Raw genomic sequence first — 25,258 nt, 5'->3', positions numbered from 1 at the left:
CATATTAGGTATGTTGAGTCAGATTAATGTTTATTGATTACCAAACATCGTTTATCACTCATTTACGGTATTAAATATCAACTATTCCATTTTCCACAGTTAGAAACAATTACCTTGTGAATTCAACACTGTGAAGACAAAGAAAGTTGAGCTAGCCAACCAACTTTATTTAGCCATGTTTTTAAAATGTGGACAGGACATCTGACATTTCTGAATTTTCGCAAACCAAGACCCCCTCTACCTAATAGTTTATAACTTCACTCACTGATCTCTCTTCAATATCCAATGACAAATGACTTCACCCACTAGCCATATACCCCTTTCCCAGGGCACTAACATTACCATCCTTTTGCCTTCATCTTCTAGGCTTTTACCTAATGCTACAACTTTCTTATTGTTTCATAAGTATAACAAGAAATTTGTTATTCTTATCACTTTAAACTTTTTAAATAAAGTTTTCATTCATGTGCTGAAATTAAAACTTAATGCATTTACTATTTAAAAACCTTTTACATATACGTTATTCCCCTGTAAATATTTCAGAGTGAGACAGGAAAGAAAAAGAAAAACCTGAAGAATAGGTTGCTTTTGTTTTCAGAGAGGAGGAAAGGAATGGATTTGAAGTCCAAGATTTTCTCCATTTATTTTCACTGTAACTATCCAGCTCCCTTGAAAGATGGAAACAGGAAATGCTTCTAATGTCAGCAGGATTGTGAGACTCAAGCAGCTTCTCTGAAGGGATGGGAGAAGGAACTTCTTGTGACAGTGAATTGCAAAGGTTAACATTAAGCTAGAACAGTTTGTTGCTTTTAAAAAATGCAGCAAACATCTTATTTGCGTCCTTAATTTCTGATACGCTCTGGAGAGGTACCTTCATGACTCCAACAGATAAATTTTGTTGCACAAGGAACTCTAGTTCACAGCTAATCAGTGTACATGAGTTTATTTTGTCAGTATGCAGTACATTTATCCAGTTTCTTTTCTATTCACGTAATATTGTCTACTTCATCGCAAACTATGGCTGTTCTTCATTTGGCAATATATAATTTAATTTTCAGCCCTTGTTTTCTCACTCTTGTATAGCTGTGTGCTTTTTGAATATATATTCCATTTTTTTTGGATGAAGATGTATAGATTCTATTTAAGGTCAGGTTTTCCCTTTCTTAACTTCCTCCGACCACCAACTAGAGACATACATCTGTGAGTGTAGATACCATCCATGGCAGTGACTTAAGAGATTAGTCCACGGTCCCAGGTGTTGATTTTTGCCAGATGTTTCATGCTACGGCTTCTGCTTCAAACTACAATTTTGCTACACTCATAAGGTATCGCTCCTGTTTAAAAAGGCATATCATCAGCCCTCCACCTGCAACAGAACTACTGATATTCACAAAGAGCCTGCACTGCAGTGACAAGGTTCAGGGGTATGTATGAATATGAGCCAGGCAATTAATAGATAGGGAGATAGAGTCAAACTACCTTACTTTGGAAATTCCTAGCTTTAATCAGGCTACAGCACAACATTACTTAAAAAGACACACAGATACTTGGCTGCAAAACTTAAATTACCTTTGTGATTTTTTTGTTAAGTATGTGGCTTTTATTCAAGTTTAGCTGGGTTTTCTCACATTAAAATTCTTCCAGGAATATTTTCTTTTTAAAAACTGGTTCATAATGTAAGTCCCACAAATAGCAAAACTATGATAAATTCTATTCCTTAACTGAACTGAAAAAAGCAGCACATTTCCAAAATATTGTTTCCCTAGCAGATTTAAAATTGATTGTCTTTTTACTTGTTTGTTGCAATAAGTTTTCTTGTTTTATAGAAAAACATTTTTATGGACAAATCATGTTATATCTAAAACACAAATTTATTTAGATAAAGAGTTTGCTGAAGTCATTCTATATTTGGCTAAAGATTGGTGCTTTTCTAGTGGTATATGTCAACCCACTTTTTCAAAGCAGGTTGAGTCCGAAGGAACACTAACTGTAGTACGTATGAATGGAGCCAGTAAGACTGTTGAGAACATGTGGTGAGAAAAACTGTTTAGACATTATTTGTATTGGTAGGTATAATACTTACCCTAAATAATAGTCTCGTCATCCTCTACAACCGTTGCCAAATTAGGGGTTCCAGACCTGTTGGTCAGTTCTGCTGTCATCTTTCTTGGATACTGTTCAATAATTATCTTCTAAGGTAAAAGTTACATTTGATTCAAACAAACAAAAAGAGAAACAGACAGACTACATGTCTCATCTCTTTCCCAGTTAAGCCAATGAGGTTCTGCCAATGACTGCAGTGGGAGCAGGATTAGCCCTATATAGAATATTTTTCTATATCTTTTAACAATAAGGATATGTCTCCACTACAAACCTAAGTCGACCTATATTAGGTTGACTTGCATCACCACAGTAATTATTATGGTGGCTGTATGTCCACACTACTGTCCTTGGGTCGGTGGTGCACATCCTCACCTGAAGGAGGGGGGGAGAGAGGAGCTCGGGTTTCTCACCTCAGCTCGCAGATGAGTGTGGAGTCTGAAGCTGCCTCCTCTTCTTGCCCTGCTTCCCAGCTGGGAATGGGGTCTGCCAGGAGCAGGGTTCAGCAGCCTAGCTCTCCCAGGGACCAGGGGGTAGATGGGCTCTATCTGCCCAGCTTTCTTGTCAATTTCACAGGTGTGAAATTGACAAGACAGCCAACGTAAGGGACACTGTCTACATAGACGCTATGTCACTTTAACTACACCAGGGGTTCTCAGACTGGGGGTAGGGACCTCTCAGGAGGTCTCGAGGTTATTACATAGGGGGTTGCAAGCTGTCAGCCTCCACCCTAAACCCTGCTTTGCATCCAGCATTTATAATGCTGTTAAATATATAAAAAAGTGTTTTTAATTTATAAGGGGGGGTTGCACTCAGAGGCTTGCTGTGTGAAAGGGGTCACCAGTACAAAAGTTTGAGAACTACTGAATTACACCAACATAAGCCTTACACCTCTCGTGGAGGTGGAGTTATTATGTTTGAGTAGTAGGGCATTGGTGGGAGGAAGGCTGTAGTGTAGACACTGACATAATTAGATTGACAGAAGGCTGCCTAATCTGATCTGATGGGAGAGTTGTTCACCTCAGTGCTATTGTCAGTGAAATTTATGTTGGTCAGGAGTGTGTTTTTTCTCACACCCCTGAACAACAAAAGTTTTACTGACAAAAGTGCTATCGTAGACATAGCCTAAGTCTTTTTGATAAGCTAAACAGATTGCATCCTTTAAATCTCTCACTGTAAGGCATTTTCTCAAGCCCTCAAATCATTGTTGTGTTTTGTTTTGTTTTTTTTTACACCCTCTTCAATTTTGCCACATTCTTTTTAAAATATGGGCACCAGAAATGTATGCAGGGTTGTCTCATCTGGCACACAAATGCCTCATACAGAGGTAAAAATCACCTCACTATTCCTTCTCAATGCTCCCATTTATACATCCAAGGATTACATTGGCCCATTTTGCCACAGCATTGCACTGGGAGCTCATGTTGAGTTGCTCATCGACTGTAACCTCTGAATCCTTTTCAGAGTAACTGCTTCCCAGGATACAGTTCACCATTCTGTATGTATAGCCTAAATCAGGGTTTCTCAAACCCTGGCAACCCCATTAAAACACAATGATGACCCACTTTGGGGTCCCGACCCACAGTTTGAGAACCGCTGCCCTAAATTATTTGGTCCTAGATGTATAACTTTGCAGCTGGCTGTATTAAAATGCATTTTGTTTGAATAGGCCCAGTTTACAAACTGATGCAGATCACTCTGCATGAATGCCCTGTCTTCCTCATCATTACCACTCTGCCAATCTTTGAATCATCCATAAATTTTGTCAGCTGTGATTTTGACATGGTATTCAAAATGCTGGCAGTCTCTTTATACTAGAACTTCTAATGTGTCTACCACTGATGAAACAGGACCAATGTTATCAATGTTTAAAAAAGATTTTCCAATGTAGACAAACTGCTTTTATGACTTGTGACACAGCGGATAGGAAACTGACAATATGAGTAAGCCTGGACATTGCAAGGACCAAGAATATAAATATGAGCTGTTGGATTATAATCTAAATTTCCCTCTTAGGCAAGTAGCTGGGGACACAGTGAGAATGCCTTATCTCTTGTCTGTAAACTGGGGATAAAATTATTTATCTATCTATGCTAATTACAGGAGAATTGTGAGGCTTAATCTTTTAATATTAAAAAAAAATTAGATGAAAACTATTGCATTATTAGATTAAGAATGCTGTGTGTTAAATAGTTTTTATTAAGATTCAATTTTCTTAAGCATGTAAAGATAATAAGATTTCAGTTTTAAAATGCAGTACACAAAATTAAATTCTGCCAGACCTGATAATGTGCTTCAGTTTTCTGCTTGATCAGGAGCTCTTCTGCTTTCAGTTTTTGTACCATTTCCAGTTCTATCAGGGCCTTTGCACGATCTCGTATCAGCTGGTCCCTCTCTACCTTCCTCTAGCATTGCAGAAAAATTATGACGTTGACAAATGACAAAATATGGAAACTAAAATGTTGGGATTAAATGTCAAAAAAGATTTTTTTAAAAAATGAAAAGAAATTCACCTCTTCTTCTTTACTTAAATTTTTCTTGTATTTGTAAAGCCAGTATGCCAGATAATTAATTGGGTCTGCTGGCCGATGCTCTGCCACCTCTGCAAGTCCCTCAGCTAAGCATTTTCCTATGCATTTCTTGAGGTACTCTGTATCCATTCTTATCTTCTACCAAGTGCTGCACCAATATATTAACTGAAATGTTTTAGACATTATTGAGTGAGAACATGTGCACTAACAAAAGGTTTCATATGGACATTGTTGGTCATACAAATCTGTTTACATTGCTTTGGTGATACATCTCAACCCTGACATGGGGAACGATTTCTGGTAGTAAGGGAATAAATTCAGCCTTAATGGCCAATACATTCTTGAATGACACAGCTAAGAAAGGTGGCAACTGAGTTGTTATTTTTGTGAGATGAACACTATACTGATACCAGCAACTCATTTCACCTGTTGGAAAGCCTGTTGGAAAGACATCCGGTGGTAACCACTTTTGGTTACTACCATCTTGGTTCTCTAGAAGTGAAAGTCCCTGTATTGCACTTCTAATTAAATTCTGTATCAATCTTGGTAAAATATTACTCCTTAAGTATTGTTTTATTCCTACTGGATCTGCAGTATAGCCCTAACTAGCACAAACTGCATGGCACTGAACCACACACAATAGTCTTAGTTTTCATTTTTCACAAACAAGAGCACAAAATGTTGGATTTATAAAGAAGCTTCCAGGCTAATCTAAACAGCGTAAGTGGCTTTTACAGAAGAAAGTGTAAACGATAAGAAACTGACAATGCAATGACAGTGTAGGGCAATTATGGGAGTAAGTACTAAGGCTATGTCTATACTATGGACCTTACAGCAGCACAGCTGTACCACTGCAGCTGCGCCGATATAAGGTCTCCCATATAGCTGCTCTAGGCCAGCGGAAGAAAGCTCTCCCGCCAGCATAATTAAACCACCCCCACCAAGCGGTGGTAGCCATGGCAGTGGCACTGTCCATACCAGCTCTTTTGTTGGTGAAACTTATGTTGATCAGGGGGATGTTTTTTCACACCCTTGATCAACAAAAGTTTTTCTGACAAAAGTGCTAGCATAGGCAAAGCTTAACAGTATGTCTACATTTAAATGCTACAACGGCACAACTCTATAATGCGTCAGTGTAGACACTACCTCAACCAATGAGGAGGGTTTTTCCATTTGTGTAGGTAATCCACATCCCTGAGAGGTTGTAGCTAGGTTGATGGAACAATTCTTCCATTGACCTAGTGCTGTCTACATCAGGGGTTAGGTCGGTATAGCTACATTTCTCAGGGGGGTGGATTTTTCACACTGTTGAGAGACTTAGCTATAGTGATGTACATTCCTAGTGTACACTGGGTCTCAGACTGAGTCTTTACTCGCGGGGGAATTCTGCACTACTGTGTGTGCGCATAATTAATAAGCTGTGCATACTTTTTTTTGTGCAGAAAAAAGCTTCTACTGAAACGTTCCTGAAGTTCCACTTTTTGCCCACCAGAGGGTATTGTCATGTAAGAACAGTAGCAGCAGCTCCCAGCCAGCTGGGGAAGACAAACAGCCTGCCTTCTTTGCAGCGCCTGTCAGACCACATCATGAAACAGGGGGAGACAGACAGCATGGGTTGTTGGGGGGTGGTGTCAGACAGGGGCTCATAAGGGCTAGCTGGGGAGGACAGACTGGGGTAGGGGTTGAATGGGAGTGGAGGCACAGGGCCACAGGGGGGAAGGGAGGTGCAGGGCCACATTGTGATGGGGGATGGGGTGCAGAGCTACATAGAGACAAGGGAGTGGCTAGGTGGGGGACACAGAGACACTTGGGGACAGAGGAAGAGGGTGCAGAGCACATGGGGATGGGGAGACTGAGTGGGGGCGAAGGGACACGTGGACAGGGAGTGTGGGAACACATCGGGACAGGGGCAGATGTGCTGGACTGAATGGGAGATGCTAGGGTTCAGCGAAGGTCTGGAGGGGGGAAGCTCCCTAACAATCCTACCTGCCCGTCAAAAACATTCAAAAACAAACTTTCCCTACCCATACCCTCATTTCCCACCCATTCCCACAGCCCTCCAAGTTCACATCCTGGCTCTTTCCCAGCAATTTACTCCCCCAGCTCCTCCGTTACCCCTGAGTCCTCCAAGCCTTTGCTTCTGAGGAGTATGGTAAATATGGTTCTGAATTGTAGTTTAAATGAATTATTACTCAGTTTTATATTAACATGCCCAGTAAGGAATCTATTTGTCAAAAAACATTTCCTGAATCTTTTTTTCTTGTGTGTTGTCACAGACATACTTGGTGACAGATATTTGAAATAAATGACCAATAATAATTAAAACTGGTGTGATTATACTGTTATTTTGACAAATATGCAGACTTTTAAAACAGCGCACATAATTTTTATTTTTTGGCGCAGAATTCCACCAGGAGTAAGTCTTGTAGGGTGGCGTCTGTTTGAGTGGGACCCCCTACTGCCCAGGTTACTGAGGTTAGCGTGTCCTCTCAGGAACAGACCAGGGGTTCTTTCAGGGCCGGTGCAACCATTTAGGTGAACTAGGCGGTTGTCTAGGGTGCCAAGATTTGGGGGCGCCAAAAAGCGGCACCCCCCCCAAAATTTTTAAATGGTTGCAGCGGCCGCTGTGTAGTCTGAGCTGCCGGCAGCCTGGCAGCTTAGGGCGCCCCCGGGGTCAGCGCGCAGCCACAGAAGCCCGGCAGCCCGGGGCGCTCCCGGGTCAGGGAGCCAGGGCGGCAGCCCGGGGCGTCCCCCGGGTCAGGGAGCCGCCGCGGCAGCCTGGGGCGTCCCCGGGGTCTCAGCGGTGGTCTGGTGGAGCGGAGGAAGAAAGAGGACCCCAGCTCATGCATTGGGCAAGGTAAATTCTAAATTATAACATGTTACTCTGTGACCCTGTATTGTGTATAATGTATGTGATTGTGGGCGGGGGGGCGGGGGGCAAGATGGAAGTTTCGCCTAGGGCGCGAAACATCCTTGCACCGGCCCTGGGTTCTTTACCTCCCCCATGGGCAGCTACCGCAAAGAGCAGCCTCTGGTATTAGAGAGTTAAAGTAGCGGAAGTTTCTGTTGTGTAACGATCAGTCAAAGGGGCGGGACAGCCCTTTGTACGCAGGGTGACCGGCTCCCGAGCCGTGCCGCGCGCTGGGGCCCCACATCACTCCCACCCCAGCCAGGCTGCCTGCCCGGGGCTGACCCCACCAGGAGCCCGCTGCGATGCCGTAGCCCACGGGTGAGCGCAGCGCGATCGGGTCCCCCAGAGTCAGGCACCGCCGCGCCCCGGGTCTGGCCAACACGCCGGGATCCCACCGTGCCCGGCTCTCCAAGGCGAGCTGCCCTCAGGCCGGGCCCATGTTCTGCCAATGCCCAGCCCCGAGGGGGTGAACCCCGCCACCTTACTCACGTGACAGCCCCAGCACCAGCCCCACCACGAATCCTACCGCCCGGGTCACGCGGGCGGCTGCCTAGCGACAGGACGCTCCTACTCCGCGCGCTGCGGAGGTGTCCTCTGCGGCTGCGCTCTCCTCGAAGCGTCGGAGCAACGGCCCTTTCCCACACAGGACGCTCGTTAGCCCGCCGAGTCCCGTTTACTCATCACGCGCGCACGGTTCGGTGGCCCGCGCTGCACTGCTGCTTGGCCCACAGCGCCCGGTAGGGCTCCCCGGCCGCAGCTGGGGGTCGCGCCCCCCAGGGAAGTGGGGTGGGGGCATGAGCTCGGGCCTGGTCCCCAGTGCGGCTCGGCTGCACTGAATCTGGTCTGTGCGGGGCGCCGCAGCGCGGGAGGGGCGTGGGGGAACCTTTCAAATCGGTTTCCCCTCGTGCGGGGGAGCGGCCGGCAGGGGGCGCCAGGGCCGGGGTCCCGTGCGGGTGGCTCTGCCCTGCCGATGGGCCTCCCGTGCGTGTGCGGGACCTTCTCAGCGCGCTCCTGTTCCCACACAGCCTCCAGTCCGTTTATAGCAACAGTGCACGACCCGCAGCCACTGGTCATCTGTCTCCCAGCAGCCTCCCCGCACCCAGCAGGGTCATAGTATTCATAACAAATCATCTAAACCAGTGGTTTTCAACCTTATTTCATTTGTGGACCCCTAAACATTTCAAATAGAGGTGTGGACCGCTTTGGAAATTTTAGGTATAGTCTGTGGATATCCCTCCGCCTCCACAGATTGAAAACCACTGATGTAGCCCAAGCTAGATGGTGCTACGGCTGTTGAAAATCAAAACACAAATACACACAACCATAATTTTGCTTGCATTTTCACGTTCCTGGAAAGAGTTGTTTTTCCTCTCCATTCACCAGCATTAAAAACTGATAGATGAACCTTTTTGTCCTCATTCTTTGTTTATACAAAGAGAACAATTCTAAATTACGTTTTAACGCACCACAGATTGCACTGTGAACACTCCTGGCCTAAATAAAATATTGACTATTTTACATTGTTAATGCTGCGTAAGTATTTGTAAGGGAGCTATTCTTCTTGTATCTAAATTGGAAATATTCTTTACACTTGATATATTTTCTGCTTTCCAGTTTGACCCTCTACTTCAACCGTATGTAAAGGGCCAGTGCTTACTAAAAGGTTCAGAAAAAAATTATTTTGCAGATGATAGCAAAAAGCTAAATGTATTTTGAGTTCTAAGTTTAACACTAAAAATGAAAGTGTATTCAAACTATTATTTTTTTTCTGTGATCTTTTATTACTTCCAAAGCGTTGGAAATTGTATACTGAACAGACCGTGATTTCAGTACTGTACTGACAATAAGCAATATTCGGTCAGTGTTCACACACAAATCCCAAAACAAGGATGTTAATATCATTGTTATAGTCATATCATTATTATATTGTATAACAGTATTGTAATAGTGGTAATATATTGGATCCTGATCGTACAAACACTTATACACATGCTTAAAACTTAGCTGACATGAGGCTATAGGAAAACAAAACCTGCATTCGGAGTCAATATATTTTTAATCTCATGAGTAGCAGAGATGAGACATATGCCCATAAATGAAGTCCTTTATGCTATTTATACTTGTCTCATACCTAACTATTCTTTTGTTGTAGAAATGATTTAAACAAGAAAATCAAGCATCCCAAAAACAAAGTGTACAAACCATGCCAAGAATGTAAATATATTTGAAGAGTGGGTTGCAGAATCCTTTGAGGTGAGAGGAAACTATAGAACCTTCAGGAGGTAACTGTTGAGATGTGCATTCTATGGAGGTGCATTGTGACAAAACACTGATACAAGCCAGTGTGCCAGAAATTAAGATTTGAACTTAACAGGAAGCATACCAAAGGGGCGTCTGTGCAAGAGACCAGAAGGAAGGAATAGTCTGTGATGTTTCTGATCTCACTTGTGTCAAGAAACAAGTTCTCCTTCCTGCATTTGTGTGACTTGCCTTTAGATAGATCTGTTTTCTTCTTCTTAAATAGATCATATACAGAAATAATTTAAATTCTAAGTAGCTTCTAGGTTCCTTTGGAATCCACATTGAATTCAGTGAAGTGTGTATTTAGGGACAGAAAATAGCTAATTGGGACTATTTGAGAAGAGCTCATAGAATTTAGCACTATAAGGAAAACTGTAGTGATCGTATACTATTGTAACTGGAGATATGTGAATATTTCCTAAACTATGTTAAGCAACTAATGCTTCAAGGAAATTACATTTTGAAACAAATGGAGTAGAATTGTACTCTCTGTTCTGGATATATACAGGCAGGTGTAAAAGAGGTATGGTCCCTTGTACAGGCTACGCTGTACATATTGTAATAAATTCTCTCTGAACTGATGAGTTATACATATATCATTGTGCATCACCATCTGAATTTCTATCAAACTAATTGACAGTGAGCCATATTTAAGAGAGTTTGTTGTTTTCTTAAATGTAATCTAGTTAGAAGGATTGTTAAAACGTTTAAAACAACTGAAATGATATGTCCTTCAAGAAGTTATAACATTGTAAAGAAATTGGGACAACATAGATTCTAGTACCCTTAATTATACTGAGTAATATTTTACTCAACAAGTAGTCCCATTTACTACTTGTAGGACTTTTTTGTGGAGAAAGGTTATACTCAACATAAGTAAGATTTTAGAATCTGGCCTTACATAAACAGAATACAGTAAGAATAAATTTTAAAGCTTGTTTTTATTATTTCACTATCTGTATAACTATGGACGATGCTGGTGCTTCACTAGACTGGAGAACAAACGTATCCTGGGAAGTATATTATGTAAAATATTATTTTACAAACTGAATGAACAGAGAATCAGAGATTTTGACTTCAGTGGGAGAAAGAGCAAGCCTCATCTGATCTGCTTTTAAAATGCTTCAAATATAGTTAGAAGACAGAGGGTCTAAGATTCTGAGGAAATTAAAAGCCAAGTTCATGAATAATCACTGTAAATAATAGTTGAGAAAAAATGCTCTATGAATGATGGTTTTTCTCAAAATATGTAGCAGATTGGCACCCTTTTGGCAAAGGGGAGCATGTCTAAAGTTGGAGTGAAGTACTTTCTTAGGCAGTGTAAGTTCATACCAACTTCCAGGGTCTGCCTAGGCTTACTTGTAAATTAAAGATGTTATTTGTTTTTAGGAAGGATGGTCTTGTGGTTAGGCACAGGACTGGGATGTCTCTTGCTTTATTCAAATCATACTATACTGGCATATAATATAGATTATTTATATCAGAAAGTGCATGTCCACTTCATTTTCTGATTAAAATACATCAAATGTGTGCATGCTCTTTGTCAGTAACGCAGCATTAATGAAGATTTTTATGGATATAACCTACAAATTTGTTTTGATTGTATTCATGACTTTTATTCACCTCGCCACAGAAGAACAAGCTTTTATTCACAAGAATTCTTTCTGGAAGCTAAATCTCTCAAATTCTAGCATGAATAAATCTATTTATGACAGCATTTGTATTGGGACTACTCTCAGAGTCATTTTGCAAAGCTGGTGTAATTACTCTCACATTAGTCTGACACTTACAAATATTCACAGATAATTTGTGAACGAAAAAGGGAATTCCAGTTTATAAAGTTTAGGCCATCTGATCAGGGAGCGGACACAATAGCATGTGACTTACATGACTAGGTCATAAAGTATGTGTAGAAAATATTAATTGCAACCATCTCAAAAACTCTGTGATAAAATGTTCATGCACAAAGTATTGAACACTTGTAAAAAATGAGCAAAATTAGTATTTATTATTAGTAATACTGCAGTGCCTACAGACTCCCAACTCAGATTGGGACCCCTGCTACTAGGCATTGTTCACACAGTGAGAGAAAGTTTGTGCCTTGAAGAGCTTGCAGTCTAAATAGGCAAGATGGACAAAGGGGTGAGATGGGAATCGACACAAATGACCTTTTCCAAAGTTATCTAGCAGGTCACGGCAGAACTGTGAACTGACTCTTAACCTAGTGCCTTGTGAACTAGATAACGCTGTCTTTAATACAATGCACAACCTCTTCACAGAGCATTCACAGAAAAAAGGCTGAATTCGTTGGTTAAACTATTTGATACGGTCTAGTCAGTAATTCTTAAAATATATTTTAGTTTAAATGGGGAATCACTGTTTAGTGTCTGCTTCCTTTACATTTTTCAGGAGTTGTGAATGGAGTCTGAATACCTCAAGAGATGCCTAGGAATATGCTTGGCAAAGGGACTTGCAGAAGTGGTAGAGCGTCGGCCCATAGACCCAATAGAGTACCTGGCATACTGGATTTACAAATACAGGAGAAATTTAGATGAAGAACAACAGGTGGATCTCTCTGCATTTAAAATGATTACTGTTACATTTTCACAAACTTTAATGAGAATATAGCCAATATTAGTTAATCTTTTTTCTGATTTGTCAATATCTTGCAATGACAGAGGAAGCAGGAGAGGGCTGAACTTGAGCAAGAGCGTGAGGAGGCCCTGAAAGAACTAGAAATGTTAGAAAAAATGAAGGAAGAAGAACTCATGATCCAGCAGAAACTTGCAGAGGAGCAACAGGTATGGCAAAATATAGTCAATAATAAAAATAATTAAAATGTCTAGCAGATAATACTGTGGCATTGACACCTCGTAACTAAGGCTAAGTTTTACTCACAGGTATATTTAGTAAAAGTCATGGACAGATCAGAGGGAGTAAACAAAAATTCATGTCCGTGACCTGTCCATGAGTTGTACTATATACCCCTGACTAAATCTTGGGTGCAATGGGGGGATGGGAGGATGAGGGGGCAGCCCAGTAGTGCCGTGGGTGCTCAGTGGTGGGGGCCGCGTGGCCTGGGATCCTCGCTGGTGCTGGGTGGGGGAGGAGGTTTGGCGGGGTTGGCAGGCTCCCTACCTGGTTCCGCATGGCTCCTTGGCTCTCCCTCGGCTCAGGGGTGGCCAGGGAGCTCCGCGCTCTGCCTGCTTCACAAGTGCTGGCTCCGCAGCACCCATTGGCTGGGAACTGCAGCCAATGGGAGTTGTGAGGGTGATGCCTGTGGGTGAAGGCAATACATAGAGCCGCCTTCACGCGCCTCCGACTAGGAGCTAAGGGAGAGGCATGTCACCATTTCCAGGAAGCCCCCTGAGATAAGAACCGCCCAGAGCCCTCACCCCCTCCCACATGCCAACCCCCAACCCTGAGCCCCTTCCCACACCCAAACGCCTGCTGCTGCTGGGGGAGGCAGGTGGTGGCCAGAGACTGCTCCAGCAACAGCTTGTGTGGCTGGCCCAGGGGCTGCCTGAGCTGTTCAGGCGGCCCCCGGGCCAGTTGCACCAGCCGTTGCAGACGTCATAGAGGTCCCTGAAAGTCACACAGTCCGTGACTTCGGTGACCTCCACGACAGACTCGCAGCCTAACTCATAACACTGGTACAAGCCTAGATATGTATCTTATGGTTGACGTATTGCATATGTCTGTATAATAGTGTTACAATAACATAGCATAAAAGCACTATAATGTGACTTGCATAAAGTATCTGTGTCAAATAATAGGTAACATGACCATCCAGAACATGGAAGTGGCTAAGTAAGGAAACTGACTTTGCAGTATGATCTCCTTAAATAATGCAGAACCCTGAGGCAAAGAATACCCAATTTAAGGCTTCTCTAAGCATCAATAACTTAGAATTGGCATGTCAGGTGCTGGTGTTCACTATGCATAGTTGCCTGTCAATTAGGGCGGTCAATTGCAGTTAATCATGCGATTAATTCAAAAATATTAATTGCTATTAAAAATTAATTGTGATTAATTGCAGTTTTAATTGTACTGTTAAACCATAATAGAATACCAATTGAAATTTATTAAATATTTTTGGGGATTTTTCTACATTTTCAAATATATTGATTTCAATTACAACAAAGAATACAAAGTGTACAGTGCTCACTTCATTTTATTCTTGATTACAAATATCTGCACTGTAAAAACGATAAAAAATAGTATTTTTCAATTCACCTCATACAAGTACTGTAGTACAATATCTTTATCATGGAAGTGCAACTTACAAATGTAGATTTTTTTTAATTACATAACTGCACTCAAAAACAAAGCTATGTAAAACATTAGAGTTTACAACTCCTCTCAGACCTACTTCTTGTTCAGCCAACCGCTAAGACAGACAAGTTTGTTTACATTTACAGGAGATAACGCTGCCTGCTTCTTATTTACAATGTCACCTGAAAGTGAGAACAAGTGTTTGCATGGCACTTCTGTAGCTGGATTTGCAAGTTATTTACATGCCAGATATGCTAAACGTTTGTATGCCTTTAATTGCTTTGGCCACCATTCAAGAAAACATACTTCTATGCTGGTGACACTTGTTAAAAAAATAGTGGGTCAATTAAATTTGTGACTGAATTCCTTGGGGGAGAATTGTACGTCTCCTGGTCTGTGTTTTACCTGCAGTCTGCCATATATTTCATGTTATATCAGTCTCAAATGATGTCCCAGCACATGTTCGTTTTAAGAACACTTACACTGCAGATTTGACAGAACGCAAATAAGATAGCAATATGAGATTTCTAAAGATAGCTACAGAACTTGACCCAACGTTTAAGAATCTGAAGTGCCTTCCAGAATCTGAGAGGGACAGGTGTGGAAGATGCTTTCAGAAGTTTTAAAAGAACAGCACTCCGATGCAGAAACTACACAACCCGAACCACCAAAAAAGAAAATCAACCTTCTGCTGGTAGCATCTGACTCAGACGATGAAAATGAACATGCATTGGTCCTCACTGCTTTGGATCATTATTGAGCAGAAGCGGTCATCAACATGGATGCATGTCCTTTGGAATGGTGGTCAAAGCAAGAAGAGACATATGAATCTTCCCACATCTGGCACGTAAATATCTTGCAATGCTGGCTACAACAGTGTCATATGAACCCTTGTTCTCACTTTCAGGTGACATTGTAAATAAGAAGCGGGCAGTATTTTCTCCTGCAAATGTAAACAAACTTGTTTGTCTGAGCAATTGGCTGAGCAAGAAGTAAGACTGAGTGGACTTTCTAGGCTTTAAAGTTTTACATTGCTTTATTTTTGAGTGCAGTTATTTTTTTATGTAATTCTACATTTGTAAGTTCAACTTTCATGATAAAGAGATTGCACTACAGTATTTGTATTAGTTGAATTGAAAAATACTATTTCTTTTGTTTTTTATAGTGCAAATATTTGAAATAAAAATAAATATAAAATAAGCACTGTACACTTTGTATTATGTGTTTTAATTGAAATCAATATATTTGAAAATGTAGAAAACTTCCAAAAATATTTTAATAAATGTATTTTATTTTTGTTTAAAAGCACGATTAATTGCAATTATTTTTTTAATCGCTTGACAGCCCCACTGTCCATGCACATGGTAGGTGTACTCAGTAGATGTTGACTGCTCCCTATATTGTGGCAGACAATCAACAGATCTGTAACACACACACACACACACACACACAACTTTAAAAGTGGTTGCCATTGTCTGATCATGGAGCACATCCACTGTGATTCCCTGATCTGTGATGTAGCCTCCTATCCTATGTGGAGTTTAGAGCTGAGAATTTTTTGTTGTTGTTTTGTTGCAAATATTTGTTTGAATTGGATGTTGAATTTTGATTTGATCATGTATGCATTTTTGTCATGTTTGCTTTCAACAAATGTTATGTGAGCATTTGAGCATTACTGTTATGAGTGTTCATGCAAAGTGAATGTTTCAGTATTTTTAGAATACATGTTTAGGATGTATATTTGAGTATAAATTGCATAATTCATACTGTGTTAGTTAATTACATACAAGGGTAGCTTCAAGCAAACCTAGGGAAGCACTGCACAATTATTTGACTGGGCCCTACTTGCATGTCTGCCTTAATGTATAACCTTCATGTTACTTTGCCCAACTGCTCTACTCTAACATCTGAATGTGGAAAGGGAAGGTAATAGTGAATGTATCCAGAAATTGTGTGTTTGTGGAAAGAGTCGGGATTAGTGGATGGAGGTTTCCTGTTAAATAAAAGAAGGGAAAATCTGTGGTGTGGGATACCATGGTCTAAGGAGATGTCCTGATTCTTCATATGTCTCAATTTATCATCACAGTAGAGCTATTTCAGCATAAAAACATTTGTTTGTGACATTGTATAGAACTGAAGCATGAGAAGTAAAGACTACACTCACATTTCTAGCTGGCCTTGGTAGAGCAGACCTCTGGCCTCATGACCCAAAGCCACCTGTTTGAATGAGCAGTGTCTGAAATGGCCCCGTTTGTATATCACATGGTACTGTTGCTATTCCCAGATTGGGATTGCTCACATAATTAACCATAACAGTGTAATCTAAGCATATGACAATCAAATATACAATTTTAAACTCATGCTGCTGTCATTAGTTTAGTTGTGTAAGTTATAGCATGAATTGCATATTGTATATTTTTATACTTTTTAATTTACAATTTAACAATTTGAAAACCGAATTATTTGCTGAATAATTTCAAATAATTAATTTCAAATAATTAATACAGAGGAATATATGATGTTATATCTGCATGTGGCTCACAAAGAAAGAAAAGGCTAAATTAATCAAATAAGTTATTTGTTATGAATTTTCCCCTCAGCTTTGTCACAGAAAAGTCACATTTTTCAAGGGGCTAGTTGTGAGTGGGTAACAGTTTTGAGCGACTACCTCTGGGAACATGTATGTGCTCTATATGACTGCATATGGCCAAAGGGCATCTGAATTCCACTTTTGGACTTAGTGGTCATGTTTAATATATTTTCACAAAATATTACAGCAAATAAAACAAGATTTTTGCTGCCAGCATTTGATTCTCCAGCATAAGTATTAATGAATAAAAAACATTATGTATACTTAAATTATGCAGTTTTTGACATAGGATGGCAGCAAAGACCTTAGGCCCAGATTTTTAAAGGTATGTAGACATTCATGCGTTCAGCATTGCAACAGCTAACTGATTTAGGGGCCTAAATCTCATTTTCAAGACAGATTAGGCATTTAGAAACCTAAACCGCTTAGACTGTCAATGAGATTTTGGCTCCTATGTGCTTAAATCCCTTTTGAAATGAGATTTAGCCACCTAAATCAGTTAGAGATTGCAACGCTAAATGCAGTAGCACCTAAAACACCTTTAAAAATCTGGGTCTTAAATTCTTGTGAGTTCCAGTTGTTTTCAAATGAACATTGGATTTGACCTTTAATGAGAGTGTGTGAGGGATGTATGGAAGGGTAAGGTCTTCAATTGTCTATTCCGTTTTCCCTTTGACAATTAAAAGATCTTGCTCTCTATTCTGGTCCACAGCTGATAAGATAGTTGAGTCACCTGATATTTCAACAAATCTAAACGTCTTATTATTTCAGTTATTGTGTGTTTATGTTTTCAAGCATAAAATACATTGTAAATGGTGAAGAAAAAGTATGCAGTGTTGTTGTGCCATGTCAGTTCCAGGATATTAGAGAGATGAGGTGTGTGAGATAATATCTTTCATTGAACCGACTTATACTGGTGAGAGAGACAAGCTTTCGAGCTTACATAGAGCTCCTCTTCAGGTCTAGGAAACTTAACCAGAATGTCACAGCTAAATACAAGATGGATAAGCGCCTTCATTTTCAGTTTAAACCAGTTTTTACTGAAAAAATCTCTGGTATTTTCAAAAAGTAGTCTTTGTTTTTTTTCTGTATAATTCAAACATATAAAAATAGCATGTTTTATTAGGAAAATACAGTACATTGCATGAGATATATGTATTATGATAATATATTAGTTTGTGTGTATATTCGAAGCTGCCTGTTGAAGTGAGGCTATATATTAGTCTAGAAGATGCACACAATAAACAAACAGGCTTATACGCAAACTCTGAAGTGCATGCACATCTGAACGTCCTGATGAATCTCACACCCACCATGTACCCATTTTAAGTTGTTAGATAACAGTTTAAAGAATTTGACACACTAAAATGGGAAGAAGACGAAAATCAGAATATGATTCAGAACATAAGGAAGTATTCAAAAGTTTTAAAATAAACAAAATAGGAGAAAAGGATGAAGTTGACTGTATGTGCTGCAAATGGTGTGGCATCATAGTTGACACTTGGGCCAACTGGATTAAAGAACATATGGAGAGCAAATGACACGTAAGACTAAAGCAAGAAGGTGAAAATAGAAACAAGCAAACATTGGAATCAGCATTTGTCTGGGCACGGCAGAAAGAGAGCAAGATCAAAACTATGTAATAAGAGAATTTGTACATGCCCTCTGCTTTTCAGGGCCGCTGCTAAGCCTTGCTGAGGTCCTTTGGAGGACTTTGTATTTTTCTGTCCAGCAGAAAAATCTTTGCCAAATTCAATCAATATGACCAAGAAATATCCGGAGGAGAATGATGATGCTCTGACCAACAAAATTAAAGGGAGGTTGACTGGAAATATAGTTAGTTCTTTGATTTTTGACAAATCGCCTGATGTTCTCAACCGGCTAATCCTCGTGATTTTGTTTTCATTTTTCATTTAATTTTGGAGAAGCCTGCACTCATTTTGGCAGATCTATAGTTTATAAAGTCAGCAATCAAACAGTTGCAGCTGGTGTCAGTAACACTTTAAACGAATATGCACTTATCTGGAAGGATTTGAGCTACCGTGAACTCTGAGTCAGCTTCTTACTGTGTGAAGTTAACATAAGATGTAAAGCTGAATGAAAAACCTAAATTGCTCTGTTTGTCTTGCCCAGCTCACTACTGCACATAGCTGTCTCTTATGCAACAGGGGTTCCCAAAATGGCTGATTTAAAAAATTCCATAATAGATGCTGGTGCAGTTTTCAAGCATTCAGATAAAAAAAATCTTCCATGATGTTTGCGAAGAGATCGCACTTGAATGCAGCATTTCAGTTCCAGTTGTACTGACAAGATCGTTTAATCTGTATTTGGCTGCACAGAGAGTTCAGAAGGAAATAGGTGTATTAATGCAACATTTAGATCACAAAGAGTTCAACAGTGGAAAAGCCAAAAAGCTGAAATCTCAAGCAGCTATGTAAGAAATTAGGCAAAGCCTTTGTACAAAACTCAAATTCCTGATTGAAACACTTCAGTCGCTACATGAAGCACAGAAGAAATTGAAATCCACTTCTTTAACAGCTGTCTAATACAGAGGTGTCTGGCATTCTGGTTAACAATATCTCTGCAGAACTTTCTCAAAAAAGCACATCTGGGGAGATTCCAGTAAAAAAAACAATTTTTTTCATGTCTTTGTTGCCAATCACTGTACAGGAGGACCACCTTGCAAAAGCTTTCAAAAGTTTTTACGAAGAGCTGTCAAAGAAGTGGGAAGCTCGCAATACATCCCCTGATGCTCACAATATGTCCCCTGCAGCTTTTCAGAGAGAACCATCATTCTGGAAAGTCATTGTGTTGTTTGATCCTCATTGTAAAAGTGTGACCTCAGCTGATAAATGTAAAGAGTATGCTTGTATAATCTCCCTTTTTGTGGCTTCTAATGAAGAAAATACAAAACAGGAAAGTGTCTATATGGCAGTGCGTTCCACAGACAACCACTCCATCACTCCTCTTGAATTCTGGAAAATCCACCACACTGACTGTCCAACTTTGAGCCGTGCTGTCTCTTGCATCCTCAGTGTCTCTCCTGGCTCAGCTGTTGTGGAGAGAGTATTTTTGAAATTCAGCTACATCCAAGACTGTGGGAAAATGGGCCTGGGAAAAGACTGCTTAAAAAAATTGCTGTAAGCCTACGCTACTCAGGACTTTTGGAAATTACACTGAAGGACCTCACAATGGGTGTTCATAAATATTTTAAAATATTGGGCCCAATTATTAAGTGTAAATATTTATAGTCTAATAGTTCTAAATCTACAACAGTAAACTGCTTATTCAAATGAAAAGCTTTATTTGGGGATTAGCGATACATTGTTTTCTTGAACTCAGAGCTGGCATTGTATTTTGAGTTCTGTTTTAGTTCTGCAGCAAACCACACTGAATTCCGTTCACGAAAGCATGAATCAGTTGAATGCTTTTCCCTCCTGTCCTTCCGTCCACCAAAATAAATCCCAATATTTACCCAAAAAATTAGTAAAATTTTTGCACCGATTTTCAGCTGTTTTTGTTGTTATAGTAATAAACACCAATACATGCCTGGGAAAAAATAAATAAAATAAAAACTGGAAACGATGGGCCATAAAGATGGGACAGATTGTTTAGCATAAGTAGTTAAACACATACTTCAAGGGACCATTTAAGGTGAAGTGGTCCATTAACACCCCTCTAGATGTGGGGAGAAAACAAACATGGGGGGTTGCTAGTGGGTGATCATTGTAATAAGCCATAAATCTAGTGTCTCTATTCAATCCATGATTTTTAGTGTCTAGTTATGAATTTAAGCTCCCTTGACATATGTTAACTACTTATGCTAAATAATCTGTTCCATCTTGTATTTACACCTCTATCCCGATATAATGCGGTCCTCAGGAGCCAAAAACCCTACCGCATTATAGGTGAAACCCCGTTATATCAGGGTAGCGGTAGCAGGGCTCCAGCAGTGATTTAAAGAGCCCAAGGCTCCGGCCGTGGGGAGCCGTAGGCCCTTTAAATCGCCACCTGAGCCCCTCTGCTGGAGCCCCAGGGTGGCGGTGGTAGGGCTCCGATGGTGATTTAAAGGGCCAGGGGCTCCCTGCAGCAGCTGGAGCCCTGGGCCCTTTAAATCGCTGGCTGAGCCCCACTGCCGCAGCCCAGGGGTAGCAGTGGCAGGGCTCCAGTGGTGATTTAAAGCCCCCCTGGCTCCGGCCGCTGCGGGGAGCCCACGCCCTTTAAATCACCGGCTAAGCCCCGATGCTGCAGCTCCGATGCTGCAGTGATTTATAGGGCCCAGTGCCGATGATTTAAAGGGCCCGAGGCTCCCCACAGCAGCCGGAGCCCCGGGCCCTTTAAAGCGCCACCCGAGTCCCACTGCCTGAGCCCCAGGGTTACCACACTATATGCAAACCCATGTTATATCAGGTCACGTTATGTCAGGGTAGAGGTGTAGTTGTAACACTGTGAGTAGTTCGCAGACCTGAAGAAGAGGTGTGTAAGCTCAAAAGCTTGTCTCTTTCACCAACAGAAGTTGGTCCAATAAAAGATATTACGTCATCCATCTTGTCTCTTGAAAAAAAGTACATATATAAAACCTCTGCTTTGCAAACTTTAACACCAACATAGGTCAGCCTACTGTAGTTTGCTTTTTTTTCTCAATTTGTCCATGTTATATTGCTTCCATAAAATGACTGCAGGCTCAACTGGAACGAGAACATGAGGAGGCTCAGCTGGAACTCAAAAGGGTAGAGAAAGAGAAAGCAGAAGAGCTGTCCTTGCAGCAAAAAGCTGAAGAGGTCTGACAAAGTTCCATTAATAATAATAATAATAATAATAATTAAATAATGTCACAGATCACCAACCAGCCTTTCCAAGATCCATGCTTAGATATCAAACATCCTCTCTGATCAGCGCAGGAATTGTGTATGTATGCTTTTAGCCTATGAACATTTGACCAAAATGTCAAAATCTGTGAAAGAACATTTCTGGAATGCATGTTTAGCCCTGCAGCTTCATTTCAAATTTCCCGAGTTACACACTGGGCTGTACTGTCAGTCTCTTCAGCATATTTTTCATAACCAAGTATAAATGGTTTCAGAGTGCAGCTTAGTATACATTTGTTTGCTTAGTGGTGCTGCAGTCTTCCTTAGTTGTGGTTATGACAGTGTTTTTGTTTAAATGGGAACACAAGTGAATAACTTCCCCACTCATCCTATTTATAAATGCAAACACACTTAGGGTTTGTCTACGCTAACAGTTTTGTTGCTTTAGCTATGGTATAGCTAATGCAGTAAACCTTCCTGCTGTGGATGCACTTATGCTAGTATAAAAGTGTTTATACCAATATAGCTTATTCTGGCTTGTGAGGCAAAATAAATTATGCTGTCATAAGGGATCTTTCTGCTGGTATATCTTTGTCTACATATGGCTTTAAAAAAAAAAACCCACAACCCAACTGACATGACTATATTGATAAAATTTTTAAGTATAGACCAGCTTCTAGTATATGGGGTTCATCACAATCTAAAGGAGAATATTTTTCTCAACTAATTTTGTTAAAATATTGACAATGTATCACTCTAAATATCACACTTTATAAAAGTGAGATAGAGAAAAGGTACTACATGAAAACCTAAAGTTGTTCAAACTTCTCTAATAATAACTAATATTAGCCCTAATGATAATACATAGACCTTTTTCACACTTAATTTATTTATTCCAGGGCTTTGTTACCATAAATCTCTAATCTATGGCATCTGTTTATTTTCACTAGTTTAGTGCATACTAAGGTTCTTTAACATATCTTCAGAATTCTTAAATACATTTGTGACAAAATTAACAGAATTACTAATAACTCACGGTAAGCTTTGTAATTCAATTGTAGGAACCGGGGGATAAATCAAGGACATTAGCTGAGCTTACAGATAAATATGGAGCCCCTAATTTGACCCGAGTTGAGGAGATAGATGAGAGTGGGCAATCTGACGTAAGTACGAAAAAAAAAGAAGGCTAAGTAATCCCTATATAGAGATTTTTCTGTCCCCACTGATGCCTATACAGTTAAGGCTGTGTCAGCACTTCCATTATGGCCTAAAAAAGAGTATTTGGGCCATATTCTCCAGACATTCTGAAGAGAGCTTTGGAATGCTCTCTGTGGTTGTTGGCTGCTGGTGGCCCCCACAGGCCATTCCCACAGCCAAGGATGAGTTGATTAGAGGAACTCTCTTGCCCTGCCTCATTTTCCCCCAGCTGTGGCCATGTTTCAGCAGTTGAGGAAAATGGTGATGGAGCCAATGTGGTAAAGGAAATCCTTAAATTTCAAACTTTGTACATTCAGCGCGTTTTCCAAATGAAAGTTTCAATATTCCCAGGGGAGCAGCTACCTCCCTTTGCCTCTGTGATCATATGGCTATGATAAGTGCTAATTTAATCAACTGGAGGTGAATCTTGAGAGTAATTAGAGGCTCTTTTCCTGGTGTGCTAAAGCACACAGTCCTCACAATACTCCTTGAATCTGTCACTGTAGGGAAGTGAGAGAACGTGAATCAGATTTTGACTTGTGCAAGGCATTGCGGCGTGTATAACAATACCTTTTGGGCAAGCTACTAGAAATGAAATCTATCCAGTTACATATATCTTGATGGTCAAAAGAATGTGTTAGATCCCACTTTTCAATTCAACATTTTTGAAATACATTGTTTTCAAGTAACAGAATATATTTTGTTTGAAATGAATGTGTAACTCAAGATACTGGTAAAGACTGTTTGTAGTTCCAGTATGCTGTTGCTAGAATTTTTTTTCTTTGAAATTCATTAAGTTGTCTTGCCCATATTATTTTATTGTCAATAATGTAATTTCAGCTTTGATTTTACATTGCATGAGGAATTTTTGTTAACATGTTTTGGATGTGATAGCCTGCTTTTTAGAAATGTTTTACAGTGTCTCTTATTTTTAATGTATCTAAGAATACATTTGAAGTCAGGTTTTCACAATTAAGCTCATGTAATCATATGCATGCAATTGCAGGCATATTTGGTGTGTAGTTATTACTGCATTTTCCCATGAAAATTGGATAATGAAATATACAAATAAGTAGTAATTATGTGTGTAGCCATTCACCTATGTAATTACCCAGTTTTAGGCATATAAATTAGGTTCATAGTTGTATAAGCATTAGTCTGGTGATGATACATTCTTTTTGCATTCTGGAAAGATATTGTCAGTGAGTTTTACATAAAAATGGTGGGACCAGATCAATATTCGTACAGTATTGTATACACTTGCACCTTTTAGTGCCCTTTGTTAGCTTGGGAATCAGGACATTTGTCTCTATGCAGTCTTACTTGTTGATGGTAGAGGGGAATAAAAACTAAAGTGTTACTTCACTGAATAGGAGAATACATAGTCATGCTGAAGGTTATCTAAACACTGTTTCTGTTTGCTTTGCTTTGTAGCATTTTTTACCAGTTTCTGTTAATACTGGTAATTCTTTTTCCTTTTTTTTTTTTGGTCTTAGACTGCACCAAATCTCATGGCTGAATCAGAGGAAGAAATCCCAACTGATATGAAAGTCGATTCCTGAAGTTTAGTGACTTACTGTAATTGTGTATTTAATGAATGAAATGAATTTCTCAATGACACCTGGGGTTTGAGAGTTAGATAACAAAATGTTTTAAGGCAGCTAATTTAAGGCAAATATCATAAAAATAAAAATCATTCAAATTCTGGAAAAACTGATTTGACTTCCTACTGATTACTAATTCATTTAGTGTTCTATGCATCAGGTTGTAAATACTGTACCTAGATTCAATGGAACCAGGAGAAACAATTTATTCTGAAGGGATACACTGAATTCCATGTAGTTCACTTTCAGACAAATATCGCAAAACCTAATATCCTGACTGGCCTTCATGAATATTAAATATTAAAGCTCTAGAAGTAACCTTAGGGATTCATCCTGATGTTGTTGTCCAAAAATTCTCCTCTTCTTATTTATTAGATTGGTTACTGCTTCCATCCAGAACTAGTTGCATTTCATTAGTGGAAGAAATGATTCCTGTATGTAAACTGTTTATAATAAAGGTCTTGATCTGAGTTCTCTAGGATCAATGGGGTTACTCATGTATTGAAAATTTTACAGATACTTAAGTGCTTTGCTGTATGTGGGCTGCAGTGCTCCGTACCTTGTAGGATAGAGTCCAAAATGCTTTCAAATGAAAGGTGCTATGTAGAATATTAAATTACAGTTGTTATCTGATGAATTCTTGTTAGTAATGGGCAAACCTCAAAAGGTTTTGAAGTTCTCTTCAAATAGGCATCAGATAAACATCATATCTGAAGGTTTCAGAGTAGCAGCCGTGTTAGTCTGTATCTGCAAAAAGAGCAGGAGTACTTGTGGCACCTTAGAGACTAACAAATTTATTTGAGCATAAGCTTTCGTGGGCTACAGCCCACTTCTTCGGATGCTGAACTTAGCCTGATTTCCTGACCGAAGAGATTTCCAAAATTTTCTGGTTTTCTCCTGGCCAAAAATTCCACAATTATGGTATTTTTTTCTATATTTCA

General features: G+C 40.1%; 1 protein-coding gene and 1 long non-coding RNA gene across 3 annotated transcripts; one reads left to right on the top strand and one right to left on the bottom strand.

Annotated features, from left to right (window-relative positions):
* Positions 1-623: 623 nt before the first annotated feature.
* On the bottom strand, positions 624-4,940 carry LOC116828251 (uncharacterized). Of its 2 annotated transcripts, none has more exons than XR_012657045.1 (3): positions 4,383-4,940; positions 2,084-2,192; positions 624-732 (listed from the first exon to the last, which is right to left on the bottom strand). It is a non-coding gene; the product is annotated as an uncharacterized LOC116828251 (long non-coding RNA). The 2 variants fall into 2 exon arrangements; XR_012657044.1 differs by lacking the exon at positions 624-732 and adding an exon at positions 886-1,334.
* Positions 4,941-9,697: 4,757 nt separating this feature from the next.
* Positions 9,698-24,787, top strand: LOC116828250 (DPY30 domain-containing protein 1). Its single transcript, XM_032786343.2, has 6 exons — positions 9,698-9,795; positions 12,253-12,408; positions 12,522-12,644; positions 21,391-21,489; positions 22,578-22,679; positions 24,210-24,787. The coding sequence occupies exons 2-6, from the start codon at positions 12,262-12,264 to the stop codon at positions 24,273-24,275; spliced, it is 537 nt and encodes a 178-aa protein (XP_032642234.1). The 5' UTR covers positions 9,698-9,795; positions 12,253-12,261; the 3' UTR covers positions 24,276-24,787.
* Positions 24,788-25,258: the final 471 nt, after the last annotated feature.

The sequence above is a fragment of the Chelonoidis abingdonii genome, chromosome 15 (genome assembly GCF_003597395.2).
Source record: "Chelonoidis abingdonii isolate Lonesome George chromosome 15, CheloAbing_2.0, whole genome shotgun sequence".
Taxonomy (NCBI): domain Eukaryota; kingdom Metazoa; phylum Chordata; order Testudines; family Testudinidae; genus Chelonoidis; species Chelonoidis abingdonii.
This window is presented reverse-complemented; position numbering and strand designations above follow the sequence as displayed.

Coding starts and splice junctions, on each gene's coding strand:
- LOC116828250 (XM_032786343.2), top strand. CDS start 12,262: ATGGAGTCTGAATACCTCAAGAGATGCCTAGGAATATGCTTGGCAAAG. Junction 21,490..22,577: donor TGCAGCAAAAAGCTGAAGAG/GTCTGACAAAGT, acceptor ATTCAATTGTAG/GAACCGGGGGATAAATCAAG. Junction 22,680..24,209: donor ATGAGAGTGGGCAATCTGAC/GTAAGTACGAAA, acceptor TTTTGGTCTTAG/ACTGCACCAAATCTCATGGC.